General features: G+C 48.8%; 1 protein-coding gene across 5 annotated transcripts in view; it reads right to left on the bottom strand.

Moving 5' to 3' along the window:
• The window catches only part of MAP3K3 (mitogen-activated protein kinase kinase kinase 3), a 109543-nt gene that overhangs the window by 6830 nt on the left and 85321 nt on the right, over positions 1-17392 (bottom strand). For 4 of the 5 annotated variants that reach the window (XM_084857389.1, XM_084857391.1, XM_084857390.1 and 1 more), the window contains 3 exons: positions 7632-7763; positions 7382-7511; positions 5633-5810 (listed from right to left, as the gene is read on the bottom strand). In XM_084857389.1, coding sequence (XP_084713515.1) covers positions 5633-5810; positions 7382-7511; positions 7632-7763 — 440 coding nt within the window. The remainder of the gene's footprint in view (positions 1-5632; positions 5811-7381; positions 7512-7631; positions 7764-17392) is intronic. The other variant, XM_084857394.1, reaches the window with a different exon arrangement.

The raw sequence follows: 17392 nt of genomic DNA, 5'->3' as shown, positions 1-17392 counted from the left end.
AATGGCAATGCATGCGTTTCAGCTTTTGCTAAGGGATGGACATCCTCCTGTGTTATACACACACAACAGGCACAATCTAGAGAAATTCAAGGGGGGAAGCCAAGTTAGGTCTGTTGCAATAAAACCAACAAGGAATCTTATGGCACCTGAAAGGCTAGCAATTGTATCATGCCATAAGCTTTTGTTGATCATTTAAACTGAGCCCTTCATGCATCTGATGAGATGGGCTCTGGTCCATGAAAGCTTATACCACCATACATTTGTAAGTCTTCGAGAAGCTAGAGAAAGCTAAACATACCTAAATAACATGATGGAAATGGAGATGAAATTTAGTCAGTCATTTACCAAAAGCACTTAGCTTTAAGATTCATTGATAAAACCTGAAGAATTTTGATGCCCCTATAAATTAGTGAGACCCAAGCATCTTATTAAAAATAAAAGGCACTTGGGCTTCACTCACTGATTGACTCACAGGGGTTTCAAAATTGGGTCCTTCTTCATGGGCTAGAACTCTGAAATCTGGTACACACGCAGTCTAAAGCACCTTTGTTCCAGAAAAAGATGAGTATAGGACATTTGCACAAGTCTCCCTCAAAACAGAGGGCATACTTTTTTTTAGCACAAAGCACAGCACACCAGCACAGAGCAAGCAAAACAACATATGGGACAGAATATTGGGTGTAGAATTTCCATTTGCCCCTTCAACCTATACGCACACACATACTTCATAGTGTTGCAGAACTCAGAGTCAGAGAGACCACGGAGTGAAGGAAAAAGAGTTTTTTTATTTAACGCGCGGGCTTAAGGCTGGAATCACTTCCAAAGAGCCAGAAGCCCCGATTTACATCAGCACATTGTTTTTATAGATATTGTGACACATAGGAAACGGCTCCTCCTCTCCCTCCCGTGTGGGGTTGCAGTCCTCAACATTTCTTCTCCTAGCACCATTGTTTATAATACAAGAAATGGGTTATAGGGTAGCCATGATAAGCAGAGAATAGAAGAGAACAGCAGAGAACAAGATATACAATTCTATGACCTTAGCCTTTGTTGACAAGATAAGAAATTCCTGTGTCTCGTCATCTTACAAACATATATTTCAGAGAGCAAGAGCTCAGCAAGAACATGAAGCATGATGCTGCATGAGGCTACTTAGTCTGACCCCCAATATGGCTGCTACAATAGGGCTGTTGTAGCAGTAGACACAACCACTGGAGAACACTTTGCAGATTAAAAGTGCTAAAAATAAGTGTGCGCGCACTACTATGAACACACACGATATTAATGTCAACACACACTGCACCCAATACATAAATATAAACGATGTTCTCTTTCCTTATTCTCTATCAGTAGGAAAATTCTGAAGCATTTCCATACTATATGAGTAGTAAAGGCTACCTACAGAATACAGTGCCTTCAAGAAAGGCTTGTCACACACTTTCCTTTACGAAGTCAACTCAACTTAAGAGAGACAGACTTTGCTCTACCTTGCGATGAATTTATCTGTTGCCTTATAACCAATCATTCTGACCATTTCTTGGTTGAAAAAGAGCTATGTCAAACTTCAGAGTTTGAACATCAGTAGTTCGGGGGGGGGGGGGAGTCCAGCAAAGGGTTAACCTTGAAGAACTTCTTTACTATCCTGCTATTGCATTATGTGCATGATTTTTGTGACAAAACTAAATGCAGAAAGATAAATGGTAATGGTTTAAAACACCTTTCAACGATCCACTGAAAACAAATTCAGAGAACACAAATTATCTCTGCTGGAAAGCTTGGAGGCTTTCTGAAGACCAAACAGAAATACATGATAGTTTAGATTCCAGTGTGGAATCTTATTTTGCTCAGGAATTTAGCAAAGGATAAGAAAGTGTTTTATATCCCCTTCTCTCCCCCCTCCCGCCAGCAATGAATTAGCCCACAGATTTTGCTGTTTAATAAAGCACTGGGCAAGATGCCAGGGGAAGTGTTTTGTTTTGCTTTGACACAAGCTCTGCCTCTAGGTGTTCAATACAGATTCAGAAAACCCTTATCTCAAAAGGAGCCATCATCACTGTGACGGCTGGAGCACAGCGATAAGCCAGACTGAAGTTGGTAACAAAGTGAAATCTAAGCTGGAAAATGGAACACTGGATGCTTACTGTGAAAGTCCCTTCTGGACTGGTGGGATGGAGGCATCTGAGGATCAGAATATCTCCTCTCATTGCCCAGTAAGGCTGGGATCCCATGATTAGTGAGCTTTGAAGAAAGTCCTGGTCTACCAGCTCTGCCTCCAGTTTCCATTCCATAGACAAAAAGCATCTTTCTAGAAGGCAAGCCAACAACATGGAGCGTGCAGAGCAGGCCAATCGGGTAAGGAAAATGATGTCAGCCGCGTGAAGGGTTGAATTGAATGCCTCCATTCTACCAACCCAGAGCGGACTTTCATGGTAAGTATCCATCTGTTCTCTAATTGTGGGAGGAGAAATCCAAAGACTGGGATGTTCCCAAGCTATCTGCCTTCTTACAGGTGGGCTAGTAGCTGACTACTCAGGGAGGACCACGCTCTGGAGAAATCACCTGCTGAAGGCAGCCTCTGCTGAGTTGAATTTGTCGAGCTTGCAGTCATGGATAAATGTGTTAGGGTTGGCCCACATTGCAAATTTCTATGAGCAGTGCATTGGCAGAGAAAGCTGCCAAGGCAGCTGCAGATCGCATGGGATGAGTGGTAAGGTGTGAGGGCCGTAGCAGATGTTATGAGTCGTATGCTGTAACAATACAGCTCTTAAGGATGGATCTGCCTGTGCATGGATGTGATCTTGTGTAGGAGCTTTATGATCTGTTTTGGGGCCAGGGCAATCAGTCTCTTTTCTGTATTTATCTCTGCTCTAGATGGAAGATCAGTCTGGATGGTTGAGGGTAATTTCTTGGTGTTTACCAGGAAGCCATGGCTATCTAGGCAAGAAAGGGTGGTAGAGAGGTTTTTCCACACTTTGGGAGGGGAGGGGAGGGAGCCTCCAGGTGGAGGTGAAAATGTATTCCTTGAGGCCACAGGAGGTGGGCTGCACAGGGTGGTCAGTCTAACATGTGTGACTGATGTCGTCTTCTCTATCAGGTTTGCAGGCTTGGCTGCAGAAGAGAAATCCATCCCCACTGGAGCCATGAGGACTGAGGAAGGGGAAAGTGAAAGAGAAAGCTTTTTTGTTTTGTTTTTTAAACAGAGGCTGAAGAAGTAGCCAGAACATCAGGATTGAAAAGGGAGTCGTTTAGGATTTTGAAATAAAGGAAGGAAGAGCTCCAAGAGTAACAGGTGAAGGCAGGGAAGGAAACTGGAGATGAAGCCAGAGGACCTGGACTTCATTTGTGTGATCCCTGCCTTCCTGGGCAGTGGGAAGAGATAACCCTATCCTTGGGTGCCTCTTCCCACCAACCCAAGAAAAGAATATACTTCACTGGCAAAAATAAGTCAGGTTTCGGTCTAGCAGATAAATGGAAGATATGGCAGCTGGTTGAGCGCTGACAGGATTAGAACCAAAACAGAGCCACTGATTAAACAAACCCTGAAATGGGCAGACCATCAAAGAAACAGCCCAATGAGGGCTGAACATGCTCAGTAGCTTCCAGGAGCCACAGAAAGGTGAAGAGGGAGAGTTAATTGGCCACTTGAGCCCCTTATAGCTTATAGTAACCTCGAGGAGGGCACAGCTGGATGACAACAGGAGCACTTCTGTTAGGGGATGAGGACACACTGCAACCCCAGTTATGCAATGAGCTGTGGTACCCTGGTTATGCAATGAGCTCCCAGAGAGGCTTGCTTGGCACCTACATTGTGCTCTTTCTGGCACCACCTTTTTTATTTTTCCAGGCATTTTAGTCTTTTAGTTCTGTTGTTTTAAATCTGTTACTGAATTTTAACTCTCTGCATTGCTGCTAGACTTTATTCTGATCTTACTTTTATACTGTAGGTTTAAACTTTTAAATTTTATAGTGCATTTTATGCTGTATTTTCTGGTTTTAATTGTTGTAAACTGCCCAGAGAGCTTTTGCCTATTGGGCAGTACAGAAATGTAATGAATGAATGAACGAACGAATAAAATGAAGCCACATATATAAAAAGGAAATTAAAAGTAATGAACAAAGTTTGTGGGCAGCCTATTTGTTCTTCCTTCCAACACACAACAGCACAATGTGGAAGCAGAAGCATCAGGACATGAGCTGGAGGGCTGAACAGATGACTAATATCAAACAAAATTGAAGGGAGAAGTCACATAGCAACCCACGGTATTTCAAAATTCTTCTTCTCTTTGGCTAGGCCAGACTATGCCAAACCCAACTTTCAATTCTGAGGCAAGCTAGAGAAAAGGAAAAATACTCTTATAGCATAGCCTACTTGGAGGAGTTTAGACTGGCACAGCTCAACTGATTCCTGCAGCATACATGCATAAGTTGTTTCCACCAGGGCTGAAGGCTGGGATTTCGGAGAAGAGCCCATAGAACTGCCTGAAGCCTCATGATAGTTCTGCTGCTGAAGCTAAGCAAGTCTGGCACTCTAAGCTGCCTGGATGGGAGCCTGCTTGGGAAAGAACATTTGCTTACTGGCATTCTTCAAGTGGTCAACTGTGCAATCTCACAACTGAGATCTGCGCTAGGATAGAGCAGCTGCAAAACGATATAACAAGGGAGATGGCAATCTTCTCTCTTCCCTTTACAGAGAGATTTGTCCTATCATGAGGACAAATCTCAAGAAGTGGGATGGGGTGAATCTCACTGTTGTTATTTCTGCCAGCAAAAAAAGTGTCCAGTAATAAACTAAAGACACTGGGGGGGGGGGGAGAAGGGCAGGTTGCATGACTGCATGAAAAACCACTCCAAGAACTGGTTGTAGTTAAGTAACATGTCTATCATCTTTATGCTCTCTGTGTAGTTCCACAGTTGGGTGACTGGCAAGGTAGCATACTGGGACTGGGTGCTGGAACAACTCTTCCAGATGTGGCATCAGCATGATCTTTTACATTAAGGGCATAATGCTGAAGAGGTGTGGAAGGGGTGGCCCAAGTAGCAGCCTTGAGGAGATACAATGAGGACACAGCCCAGAAATATGCCAAGGAAACTGTAACTCCTCAAGCAGAATATACCTTAACACTGGTGGATGCCGGTTGTTTGGCCTATTAGTTAGTAACAAAGAAAGTTGCCAAGCATGAAGGCTGCTCCTCAAGGCAGAGCTAATGGAAGAAAGGGTGGGGTACAGAGGACGATGATGGTGATGAGGGTCAAACCTGCTTTCAGAGCTAAAGTTTAACCCTGGAATGATTGTGCTGTGCATTGTTCATATCACTGAATAGCTGCACCCACCCTCATGTAACTAGAGCTAGTGGTCAAAGGCTGCAGTGTCCAGCCATCTTTTTGACATATTGGCTTCCATATGAATTAAGTCCTTGTCTGTCCCACACAGCAGACAGGAGCAGCTGTAAGACTAATGCAGCATCAGTTGGTATCCCAAGAGAAATGGGGATCCCAGGAGAAAAGTTCCCTTTCCTTTTCCAGAAGTGCACCTTGCACTTCTGGCCATAAGCTTAGAAGTTGATGGACCTCCGCGCACCAAAATCCTGTCCAATGCTATGCACCAAGCAAGCACCACAGAGCAATTTCTCACCAGACATCGGCCTTTCTTCCATAACCCTCCCCACTGATCACTTCTGGGCTCATCCAATAGGGCGTGCCAGTGACAGAGCGGATGCTGGTCCCAGACATGCAGATCGTCTGCAGCCGTTTGCTAGCTCCAAAGTCCCCAAGCTTCACATTGCCAGCAGAGTCCCGGAGAATATTTGCTCCTGAGATGGGGAAGTGCAAAAATAAAAATAAACGAAACAGCTGTATGTGTACAATTTGAAGTTTAGATTGACAACTGACACAACTCTTGCCTGGTTTAAAACAGCCAGAGTTTCGTACAGATTTCTCTGTCACCATCTCTACCTTGCAAGGTACTGGTGGCAAGGGTGGGGAAAATGAGGAACAGCCTAGGAGTGGGGGAAGCTGACTCCAGGGATGAATGAGTGAGTGAGTGAATGTATAGCAATCAGCCTTATGATACACTAAACCACTCACCAAGATAGCATGCAGCACATTAGCCAAATATGGAAGAGGCTGGAGAAAAGTGTGCTTCCCCACTCCCTTATTGTCCCCGTCCTGTCTCCTTTCCCAAGAACTGTGGAGTGGAACAATTACTCCCATCAGTCACTGAATATGCTGGGTTACATTTTTTGAATGCTACAGATGGACAAAAGTTGTCTTTTTACTTACATATCCAAGCCAGCAGTTTCCCCACTTTGCTACTGATCATGAGGTAGCAAAATCCACACCATGTTAAAGCTCATGCTTACAACGAAAGACTTTCCACTCTCTTTCTTTACAAAACATAGCTGTGGGGGGCTCTGATCCAGCTTGGGATTGTTGCACAAAGGAGGGAGGGAGGTTTAACCCTTTCCATCCTTTTTTTTTCACACCAAAGATCACCCTGACACAATTATTTGCTGCAAATAACACCTTTGGGACAAATAGTAGCATTGGGGGGGGGGGGATTTTTGACAGAAAGGCAGTGCAGGGATTAGAACCCCCCTCCCCATGCTATAGTCCCAATCTGACCTCTCTGCAGCAGCTTACTCTAAACGAGTAGAGAGCTGTCAGCATGTGCTTTTAAGTGCATCAGTAACATAATGCGCTCCATTTCCAAGTCTGTTCCTGCTAATTCTGCAAAAACTTCCCTCTCATAAAGTAGTTCAAACCAGAGAGCCAGTGTGGTGTAGTGGTTAGAGTGTTGGATTGGGACTCAGGAGATGCAGGTTCTAGTCCCCACTCAGCCATGAAGCGTATTGGGTGACTTTGGGCCAGTCGCTGACTCTCAGCCTCACAGGATAAAATGGAGAGGAGGAGGACCATGTAAGCTGCCTTGGGCTCCTTGCAAGAGGAAAAACTGGCAGGATATAAATGTAATAATAATTAATGAATAAAGTGGTCTTGTTCCTTGTTCTAGCCACTGCTCTTCCGCCACTTTGCCATTTTTTTCTTCTTGATTTTCACCATTACACCACAGAAATCTTAGCAGAAGTTAACTTAACCAGGTTACTTCATGATCCCAGTTCATGCCTTTTCTAGCATACCAGCAATTGGGGAATAAGGTGTTATAGGTACGTGGGTGCAACAGCAAGGAACAAAATGAAATTCAGTGCAAAAAAGAAAAGAAAAAAGAACGCTTGTCTGGATGCATTGTAAGAAATCCCCCATTTGTTTCCTTTTGTGGCTGTGGTCATGAGATGAACCGAGCTATCACTGCAGATAATATACATAGGTGCACATGCGTGCACGCATCGTTCACTCCCCTACATGCCCAAATGGTGTCTCTTACCTTTTATATCCCTGTGTACAATCATGTTGCTGTGAAGGTAACAGACTCCTTCAAGAATCTGCCGAGTGTACTTGCGAGTCACATTTTCCGTCAGCGCACCATAAGCCTTCAGCTGGTCTTTGACAGAACCCTTCACAGGAAAAGCAGGAAAGGTATTGAAGAGTACTTTTTAAAAAGTAAATCATCTTGCAGCCCACTGTGGTCAGAAGTAGATGACAATTGCTTTCTAGAGGACCAGATCAACTCTTACCCCTGGCATATACTCCATGAAAATGCTCAGGGTCTTCTCTGCTCGGTCCCTCAAGCACCCATAATACTGGACAATGCGCTCATGCTGAAGGTTCTTCAGCAGCTGAATCTCGCACTCCAAAGCACTCACTTCCTGCAGACATGGAGAGAGCCAGTTAGCTTATGTTGGTAAAGAAACACAATGTTGACCTTGTGCACAAATGTTCCTATCTAGAGGAAATCAAAGACACAGACCTGATTCAGACATAGCGATCTCGGTCTGAAAAATCAGACTAAGAATGAGCCTTGTGCCCGCATGCTCCCTCCTCATCGCTCCATTCCCTCTGCCCCGTGCACATCTGGCTTCAAGGAAAGTATTGTGGTTTGTTAAACTACAGTTTCCCACAGTGTCTGAACTGGGAAACCATGGCTTAAAGCTTACACTTTAAGCACTGCTTACAATGATCCTCACTGAGTGTATGCATTAAAGTAATGTGCTAGATTTGTAATTGGTAGAAGTGACAAGTTCTCAGCAGGAACTTGCCAAAAAGTTAGTTTCCTCACTGCAACTTGTGTATAGCATAAAGTTATTCATTAACTCCTTCGCTGAGGGAACTGCACTGGCTGCCTATTCACTACTGAGCCAGGTTTAAGGTTTTGGTACTAGTGTACAAAGCCCTAAACAACTTGGGACCATGATACTTGAGAGAGCACCTTCTCTCTTACCAACCTGCCTGATACAGGCATGTTCCTGGTGGTTCCACATGGACCTATGGTCTGACTGATGTCCACCTAGAGAAGGGCCTTCCATGTGGTGGCTGCCTTCCTGTGGAACTCCCTGCCTCTGCAGGTCAGGCAGGAGCTAACACTGGGGGTTGGGGGGGCACCCCCTAAAAACAGTTCTTTTCTAGGAAGATTTCTTTGCTTAACCAGCCTCAGTATTATTGGCACTCTGTGTTTTTTTTTAAAGAATAATTTTAATATCACGTTTCATGCTTTTTATCTTTTGTTCATTTTATCTCTTGTCGTTTACTGCTCCAGAATCTGTTTAGAAGTGGAACAGTATACAAATGGTGTAAATGAAAATGAATGAATGGATTTCCACCGTGATATATTTCTATTTGGATTAGAACCCAATTAAAAAAGTTACATTGATTACCTACTTTAGCTGATTCATCTGTCAATTAAATTTAAGGCTAAGCATAGCATTTCTAGGACAGGAAGGCCTGGAGTGCTATGGTCCATGGGGTCACGAAGAGTCGGACACTGAACAACAACATAGCATTTCTAGAGCAAAAGGCGTAATCTTGGAAGAAGACATAATCTTGAAAGGCATGTGCAGTGTGCGCATGTACATGCAGGTGACAGAAGGGAGAATGCCTCTTTGAAGATGGTACTTGCCATCTACAGTTTTATAAGAACTTCCATTAAAAAAAAATTAAATAACCTGCTCCTTGATTAATTCTGACAACTTTTAGCCGATACAAAGGGTTTTTTTAATGATTTAGATTTAGTTGATTATAAACACAGCAGCCCTAATTTCTATCCCCATGGTCAACTTACAAAATACAACAGAAATGGAAATTCTTTACTCACCAGTGAATTTCTGTTCTCTCCGTGTGAAGGAGGCCAGTCAGTATGGGGAGAGTCCCACCTCCAAGCCTGAGAAGACAGTCTCCAAAAGGAACTTCTGGAGGAGGCGGGGCCTCCCCCATGCTTGCCAGTTGAGTCTTCCAAGTCGTTGAAACTCCTCGGAAGCCCTCCGCCCTGACGGTCTTCGACTGTGACCCTTGATTGACGACCAGGCTGAGGAAGCAACAGTGGTGAAGCCTGTCTAGCCTAAGAGTCGCCTAGAAGGAGGCTGGCCCAGGCGGGCCTGACTGGCCTCCTTCACTTGGAGAGAACAGAAATTCACCGGTGAGTAAAGAATTTCCGTTTCTCCTACCGAGTGCAGGAGGCCAGTCAGTACGGGAATGTGCCAAAGCAGTTCATCCCTGGGTGGGCCAACAAACCCTTAGACTGGCCCCCAGGGGCTGTAGAACCCTCTGGAGGACCCTCCTGGTGAAGGCACCCTCTGCAGAGGCAAAAAAGTTGATTTTGTAGTGACGTGCAAATGTATGCACCGACGACCATGTGGCCGCCCTGCAGATCTCCTCAAGTGGAGCCCTACCCCAGAAGGCTGCTGATGTGGCCATCCCCCTAATGGAGTGGGACAGTATTCCCTCTGGGGCTGTTAGGCCACTAGAGGTGTAGGCCAGTGCGATGCACTCGCGAAGCCAGTGTGCTAGAGAGGCTACTGACACCTTCTTGCTCGAGGAGGATGGTCTGAGGGACACAAGTAGGGTGCTGTGTTGCCTGTGGGGCCTGGTTCTATCCAGACAGAATTTGAGGGCCCACCTGGCATCCAGGCTATGCCACTCCCTTTCCTGGGGGTTGGAAGGGTGAGGGCAAAAGGATGGGATGACCAGTTCCTGGGCTCTGTGGAAGTCAGAGTTGATCTTGGGGATGAAGGTTGGATCCAGGAGGAGGACCACCTTGTCCCTGTGAAAAATACAAGGCTCCTTTTCTGCCGAAAGAGCCACCCAGTTCCAAGACCCTCCTGGCGGACATGATGGCCAGAAGGAATATCATCCTAAGGGACAGCACCTTAAGGGTGGCAGCTCCTAGGGGTTCAAATGGGGCTTTGGACAGTGCCTTGAGCATGGTGTTGAGGCTCCATGTGGGGAACCTTCTCACCAGGGAAGGGCTGATCAGTGAAGCCGCCCTCAGGAACCTCTTGATGTAGGGGTGAGAACCCAGCCCCCTCCGCCCGCTTCCCTAGTATGGATCCTAAGGCAGAAACCTGTCTCCTTAGGATATTAGTTTTAAGGCCTGCTGACAGGCCCTCCTGAAGAAACTCCAGGAAATTGCCTATGCTGGTGACTAGTGGGTCCCTCCCTGTAGCCTGGGCCCATGTGATGAAAGCCTTCCAGGTGTGCTCATATGATGCTCATATGACGGAAGTCCTCCATATCAGTGGAGGACTTCCTGGAGGCTAGGAGGGTGGAAACCACCCTTGAAGAGTAGTCCTGGCAAGAGACCATCATGTCCAGCAGTTTCGTGAGCTCTGAGGTGGGATTTCTTTTCAGTCTGGATCTGGGCTGCCAGTCTTACTGTAGTCTGCCTGTCCGGGGAAAGAGTCATAATGTCCATGACTGTGTTCAGGGTCACCTCCAGGTGGAGTATGGACTGTGAAGGTGACAGGGAGCTCTTTTTCCTATTGATGACGAATCCTAGGGACCACAGAGTTCAAAGAGTGGCACTGGTGTCCTGCATGCCCTGTTCCCATGATGTTGAGTGGATTAGAATGTCGGCCAAATAGGGGTGTAGCTGGATGCCCTTTGACCTCAGGTGGGTCACTGAGGCGAGGAGGATCTTTGTGAACACTCTTGGAGCTGTGGCTAGGCCAAAGGGAAGAGCCTTGAATTGGAATTGCTTTGTTCCATAGCTGAAACGTAGAAACTTGCGGTGAGATGGTCGGATGGGAATGTGCAGGTAGGCCTCTGCCAGATCCACCAAGGTCAAGAAGTCCCCTCTTTGGAGGCTCTCTTTTATGGACTTGATCATCTCCATTCGGAACTTCTGCATCTTTAAGCAGCGATTGAGCCTCTTCAAGTTCAGAATGGGTCTGGATCCCCCGTTCCTCTTCAGGACTGTGAAGAAGAGGGATAAGACGCCCCGTCCCCTCTCTTTCCAAGGCACATTTCCAATGGCTCGGATCTGACAGAGGTGTTGAATAGCTGTGAGAGTCCTCAAATGCCCAGCTGGGTCCTTCCGATGGGGGGAACTGAAGAAGTGTTCCCTGGGTGGTCTCTGGAGTTCTATAGAATAGCCCTCTGTCACTGTTTCCAGGACCCAGCAGTCTGAGCAGAGCTGCCTCCAGGCATTTGAGAAGTCCCACAGCCCCACTGGAGGGGATGGTGTGTCATGCTGAACTGGTGGCCTTGCCTTGCTGGGGGTGGGGGCTCTGTGGTTGCCCGGCTTGGCTCTGGCGCTGTGTCGTCATTTGGCTTTTCCCTCCCTAGGAACGTATGTGGAGGGGAAGGGTGGTCTGAAGGAACGAAAGGGCTTGGGCTCCATCTGAAAGCGCTTTGCCTCTTTCTTTGCTGGGTTCGGTAAGGCTTTCTTCTTGTCCTTTGTCTCCACCAGCAGTTTATACAAGGCTTCCCCGAACAGCAGCTTACCTGAGAAGGGAATGCCTGCCACATTAGATTTGGTTTTGGTGTCCACCCCCAAGTTGCGTAGCCAGATGTTCCTTCTTGCCACAATGTTGGCTGCTGTTGCCTTTGCTGCCAGCTGGAAGGAGTCTAGCGATGCGTTGGCTAGGAATGCCGCTACCATTGCCATGTCCTGCATGCAGGCTTCCTTCCCTAGGTCTCTGCCCTGGAGCAGTCCATTTGCCATCATGAAGATGCCCCTGGCGACTGTAGTAGATGTGGTCACTGCCTGCATGTAAGTGGCTGAGGACTAGAAGCCCCTACGGAAGGCTGCCTCAGCCCTTCAATCGTGCTGGTCTGAGGGAAGCTTGTCCTGCTCTGAGGCCAGGAGGGCCTTGGAGTTGAGAGTGGGGACAGGTTCGTCTTCTCTCAGGTGACCAAATCGTGCATGGCATCCTCTTGCGGGCGATATAACTTCTCACAGTGGTGATGGAGTGGCCTAGATCTGGTGGGCTTAGACCACTCCTTGCATAGAACCTCTTCCAGGTTTAGTGGAAGTGGCACATATGGGGGGGGGGGCGGCGATGGGAAGGCCGCCGCTGCCCCTGCCCTCTTTGCCTGTCCCTGGAGGGGTGATGCACCTTTTTCCGCGTCTGTAAGCTCCAGGATGTTAAGACATTTGGAGATTACTCTGGGAAATGCCTCCGAGGGGAAAAGATGGCCCAGCTGGAGTTTTCCTTTGGGCTTGTCCCCCTCAGACTCTGATGAGCTTGATCTGGGGGCAAGGGATCTAGAACTTGGGAGCTGGAGAGGTAGGCTGTGGATGAGGAAGGGACTCTGGCCCTTTGGCTCCCTTCTCCATGCCCCCCCTTCTTTCTCTGGGTGGACGGAGACAACAATTTGGTGCGCTTCCTCGCAGAGGTGCCCCTACTTGAGGTGGATCGGGACCTGCCCAAGGCCTCCCTCCTCCTCCCCCTCTGCCTGCTTTTCCTGGAGTGGGCATAGGGGGTGAGGGTGCACCTGCGCCTCTGTTTGGTGCATGTTCTGCCGCGCTGGATATCAACGGAGCTGTAGCTGGGCGAGTGAGTGCGTCGTTTGTGACAGGCCCTTTCCCTGGATGTACTCCTGTGGGAGCGCTCTCAGTGTTTCATCCCTTCCTGTGGGATGTGTCTGATTTGGCAAATAACCTCCTCCAGTAAATCCAGCATGGATCTTTCCCTTTCCCAGATTTGTGGTTGGGGTTGGCCCTCGGGGTTGGCCCTCCAGCTGGGCTCCAGGCCCCCTGCCCTTTCCTCCAGAGGCTGCTGCGATGGGGGGGGGGACTGGGGTCCTCCATTTCCTGCCCTTTCTGAGGCTCCAAATGACGGTGTGGGCCAGAGGGGTTTACCCTGGATTTCCCACCCTTTCAGTCCCTTCTCCGGGGGTGGGGGGACATGAGGAGCCTTGCCACTGCCTGACCCACCCTTGCCGGGACGCTCCTGTTCCTTGGAGGGAGGGGCAATGGAAGCCGCCGCCGCCCCTCACAGGCTCCGCCACCTGGTGAGGCCTCGCTCTGCCACACCCGTGCTGGCCACTGGCAGGGAGGGGGCTGATAGTGGCGCAGCTGAGATTCCCTCTGTTTCGCAGTGGCAGAGCCGGAGAGTTGGGGCTTCCCTGGAGCCTGTGCAGCGGCAGGTAAGAAGCCGGGTGTGTGTGTCCTGGATACTTCTCCCCACCGCGAGCCAGCTCTCTGCATGCCAGAGGAGCGGTCCCCTCCCCTGCGTTGCAACCGCAAGCCGCTCTTCTCTTCTTTGTCTTCTTTTTTTTGTCTTCCTTTTTTTGTTGTTGCTCTCATGCGTGCGAGCTAGGAGAAGCTGCCTCCTTCCACAAGGCAGAAAGTAAAACTGGCAAGCATGGGGGAGGCCCCGCCTCCTCCAGAAATTTCTTTTGGAGACTGACTTCTCAGTCCGTGAGGTGGGACTCTCCCCATACTGACTGACCTCCTGCACTCGGTAGGAGAAACAATATCATAACATAAAATCTTTACAAATGATAGTCAAATGTTAGTGACCTGGTTTGCATGTAACAGCAATTCCTGGGTTGTTACCCAGCAACTGCAGATATCTAGCAGGAATGAGCAAGCTCATCACTTCCGCTTTCAATTAGCAACCCAGGAAAGCCCCATTCCACAGTTGTTACTGTGACGTCTGAAGCCGAAAACTCTGGGTTGTTTAGGGATTAAACAACCCAGAGTTAACTGAACAACAAACTCTGGGTTAACTCTGGGTTGTTTAACCCAGAGTTTCTGGATTCAGACATCACAACAACAGAGAAACAGAGTGTTCCTGGATTGTTAATTGAAAGTGGAAGTGATGAATGCACAGAAGGCAAAGCACTCGATTGCTGCTGCTCAGCCCCAACAACCCATGGTTTAAACAACTTGCATGTTGTTGTTACTTATGAGCTTGACCAGTGTACGTTTAGGAAACCCTAATTTATTTAGGAAACAATGGCCACATTCACATGTTGCTTTAAGCCTTGAATTATGGCTTATGTAAATAAGCAGTGTGCTTGTGCAGGCAGCCCATTCACTCTCGCTTCATCCCTCCCTTTGCATGGGCAGGTAAACAAACCAGGAAAGGGAGAGCTTTGTGTGATCCTAACCTGGGATTATGGTTTACTGAGCCCAAACAAGCTAGTATTTGTAAATCAATCACAAACCCTGGTTTAAAGCTGGTACAATCCAGGCTTATTTGGGCATAATAAACCATAATTCCAGGTTTGGACATCACACTTGGCTATTCATACCTAGTTTGTTTATGCACTTGCACCTTATAACTGCAGTTCTGCAGATGCCTTTGCAGACTTTGCACTGCGTATCTCTCCCCATCCTCAAACAAACTGGGATGTTCTCCCTACCAGTGATCTCTCTTGCCTCTAACCATGGGAGATACACACATGAATGCTGTGCATTTCACACATTGTTGACCAAGAGGTGACCCCAGAGAGCAATCTCAAAGGAGCCAGGATGTCTTTCCAGGCTACTCCCTCCCACCTGTTCAAGACCCCCTCCAACTATTATGTGTGAATTGTGCACAACAGCACGTGCCTATTCTGTTGCTCATACATGTGGTATGAGGAGGAGGAGAAGGCAGACCCAACTGTGGTTGTACTTGGTGGAAGAAGCGGTGGAGAGCAACCCAAAGATCCAAGAACTCCAGCAAGAGCAGTAGACAAAGAACACCCCCCTAACAAATGCTGAATGGGTAGTCAAAATGTGCAACAGGTAGAAGGTTAACTTGGTAAAGATCTAGTTGCACAGACTGCTAGAATAGGGATTAGGATCTTGGAGGACATGGACTAGAGGGAGATGCAGAGGCATTTAGATGCAGAGACTAGAGGGAGATGCAGAGCCAGGACCTGCAGGAGAAGCTGCCACCATCAGGGAAGAGGCGTGCCTGCTGCTGCTGGGCCTGCTGCTGCTGCCGCCGCTACCAACACCAGGCCTTCCCTGTGGACTCCTGCCTGGCAGACTGCCAGTCCCTGCAGGACCAGGCCCCCAGGTACCGAGCCAGCTGTGCTGCTTCCACCTGCCCCTTCCTGGAGGGGCTACATAAGCTGGCTGGCTGAGGTGGCCTGGGAGAGCCAGGACCTGCAGGAGAAGCTGCCACCATCAGGGAAGAGGCGTGCCTGCCGCCGCCAACACCAGGCCTTCCCTGTGGACTCCTGCCTGGCATTATTTTTAAGGGGACTTTTAATTGTTTTTTTTAATTGTTTTGTTGTTGTTGTTGTTTCGTTTTTTTAATTTGGGGGGGTTGTTGTGTTTTTAGGGGTGGGTAGCCTGCCTGATAGGCGGGAGCAAGGGGGCATGTGTCCACCTGATGGAGGCAGTGGGGGGAGTGTTGGGGGCCAGAACATACCGAGGCTGGGCGGCAGGCGCTGGTGGAGCGCTAGGGGCAGGCCAAGCCAGGTAAGGGGAACAAGGGAGAGATGTGTAGTATCGTTCCCCTCCTCCAGGCCTGTCCAGAGCCAAAGGATGACTGGGGGAGGCGTGACCCCATCTTCTGGCCTTTGTTTGCTGATCTGCAATGCCAGGTCTGTTACCCAGAAAACCTCCCTCATCCATGACATGATCCTGGATGAGGGTGCAGACCCGGCATGTATTACGGAGACCTGGCTGGCTGAGGCTGCTGCTCCAACCCTTGCAGCCATGTGTCCAGCCAGATTTTTGTATGCACAGCAGCCGAGGGCTGGGGATTGGGGAGGGGGAGTGGCTGTTATCTACCGAGAGTCCTTGGTCTTCACCAGACCCCCTCTCCGGGAGACCAAGGTTGCTGAGTGCATGTACTGGAGGTTGGGCCCGAAGGGCAGTCTGGGGATTCTGCTTGTGTACCGTCCACCCCGCTGCACGACTGACTCCCTGGCCGAGATGCCTGAAGTGGTCTCTGATGTGTGTGTACAGTCCCCTAACTTATTGGTGTTGGGGGACTTCAACATACATTCGGAGGCCATCCTCACAGGAGCACCTCGGGACTTCATGGAGACCATATTCTAACTGGGCCCACCCATGTAGCCGGTCATGCACTAGACCTTGTGTTTGTTTCTGGAGAAGTGGGGAGTGATCTGGAAGTCGGGGGTATATCCACCACCCCCTTGTCATGGTCAGATCACTATCCGGTGACGTTGGACTTCTTGGTTCCACAACCCCTCCACAGGGGTGGAGGACCCATTAAAATGGTCTGCCCCAGGTGTCTTATGGATCCAAATGGATTCCTGAATGTGCTTGGGGATTCTCTGGGGCACGCCAATGGACACTTGGTCGAGACCCTGGTGGGTGGCTGGAATGCCACAATCACTGGGGCATTAGATCGGGTGGCTCCGAAACGCCCCCTCCCCCTGAACAGGGCTCGGACTGCACCATGGTTCAATCCGCGGTTACAAGCTCTGAAACAGGAGGTGAGACAGCTAGAGCGCCGGTGGCGGAAGTCTCGCTCCAAAGACGATCAGACACGGGCTAGAGCTGTATCTTCAGCCTAGCACGTGGCGGTGAAGGCAGCAAAAAAGGAATATTATGCTGCCTCTATCGCGTCTGCAGCGTGCTGTCCCAGGAGGCTGTTCCAAGTGGTCCGGAGCCTGGTTGGTCCTGTGGCTCCTGAACCGCTGGAGCATTCGAAGGCCTCCTGTGAGGCCTTGGCAAGGCACTTTGCAGATAAAATTGATCAGATTAGGTGTGTTACTCTGCACGCTGTGGATAGTTAGTGAGCAAGAGGCAGCCTGTGGCAAACCGGTTTTGTGGGATCGGTTCCAGCTTCTTCCTCCTGATGAGGTGGACAAGGTGCTTTCATCTGTAAGACCAACCACCTGCTTACATGATCCTTGCCCATCTTGGCTCATTATGGGCTGCAGAGAGAGACTGGGTGAGGGGATCAGGGCGGTGGTGAACGCCTCCCTTGAGGAGGGAGTGATGCCATCAGCCCTCAAGGAGGCAGTGATAAGACCGCTCTTAAAGAAGCCCTCCTTGGGTCCTCAAGTTCTGAACAACTTTCGCCCAGTCTCAAATCTGCCATTTTTGGGCAAGGTGATTGAGCGGGTGGTGGCGATGCAGTTG

Source organism: Heloderma suspectum, chromosome 5, assembly GCF_057233095.1.
Source record: "Heloderma suspectum isolate Gila_16-S chromosome 5, 16-S_ref, whole genome shotgun sequence".
Taxonomy (NCBI): domain Eukaryota; kingdom Metazoa; phylum Chordata; class Lepidosauria; order Squamata; family Helodermatidae; genus Heloderma; species Heloderma suspectum.
This window is presented reverse-complemented; position numbering and strand designations above follow the sequence as displayed.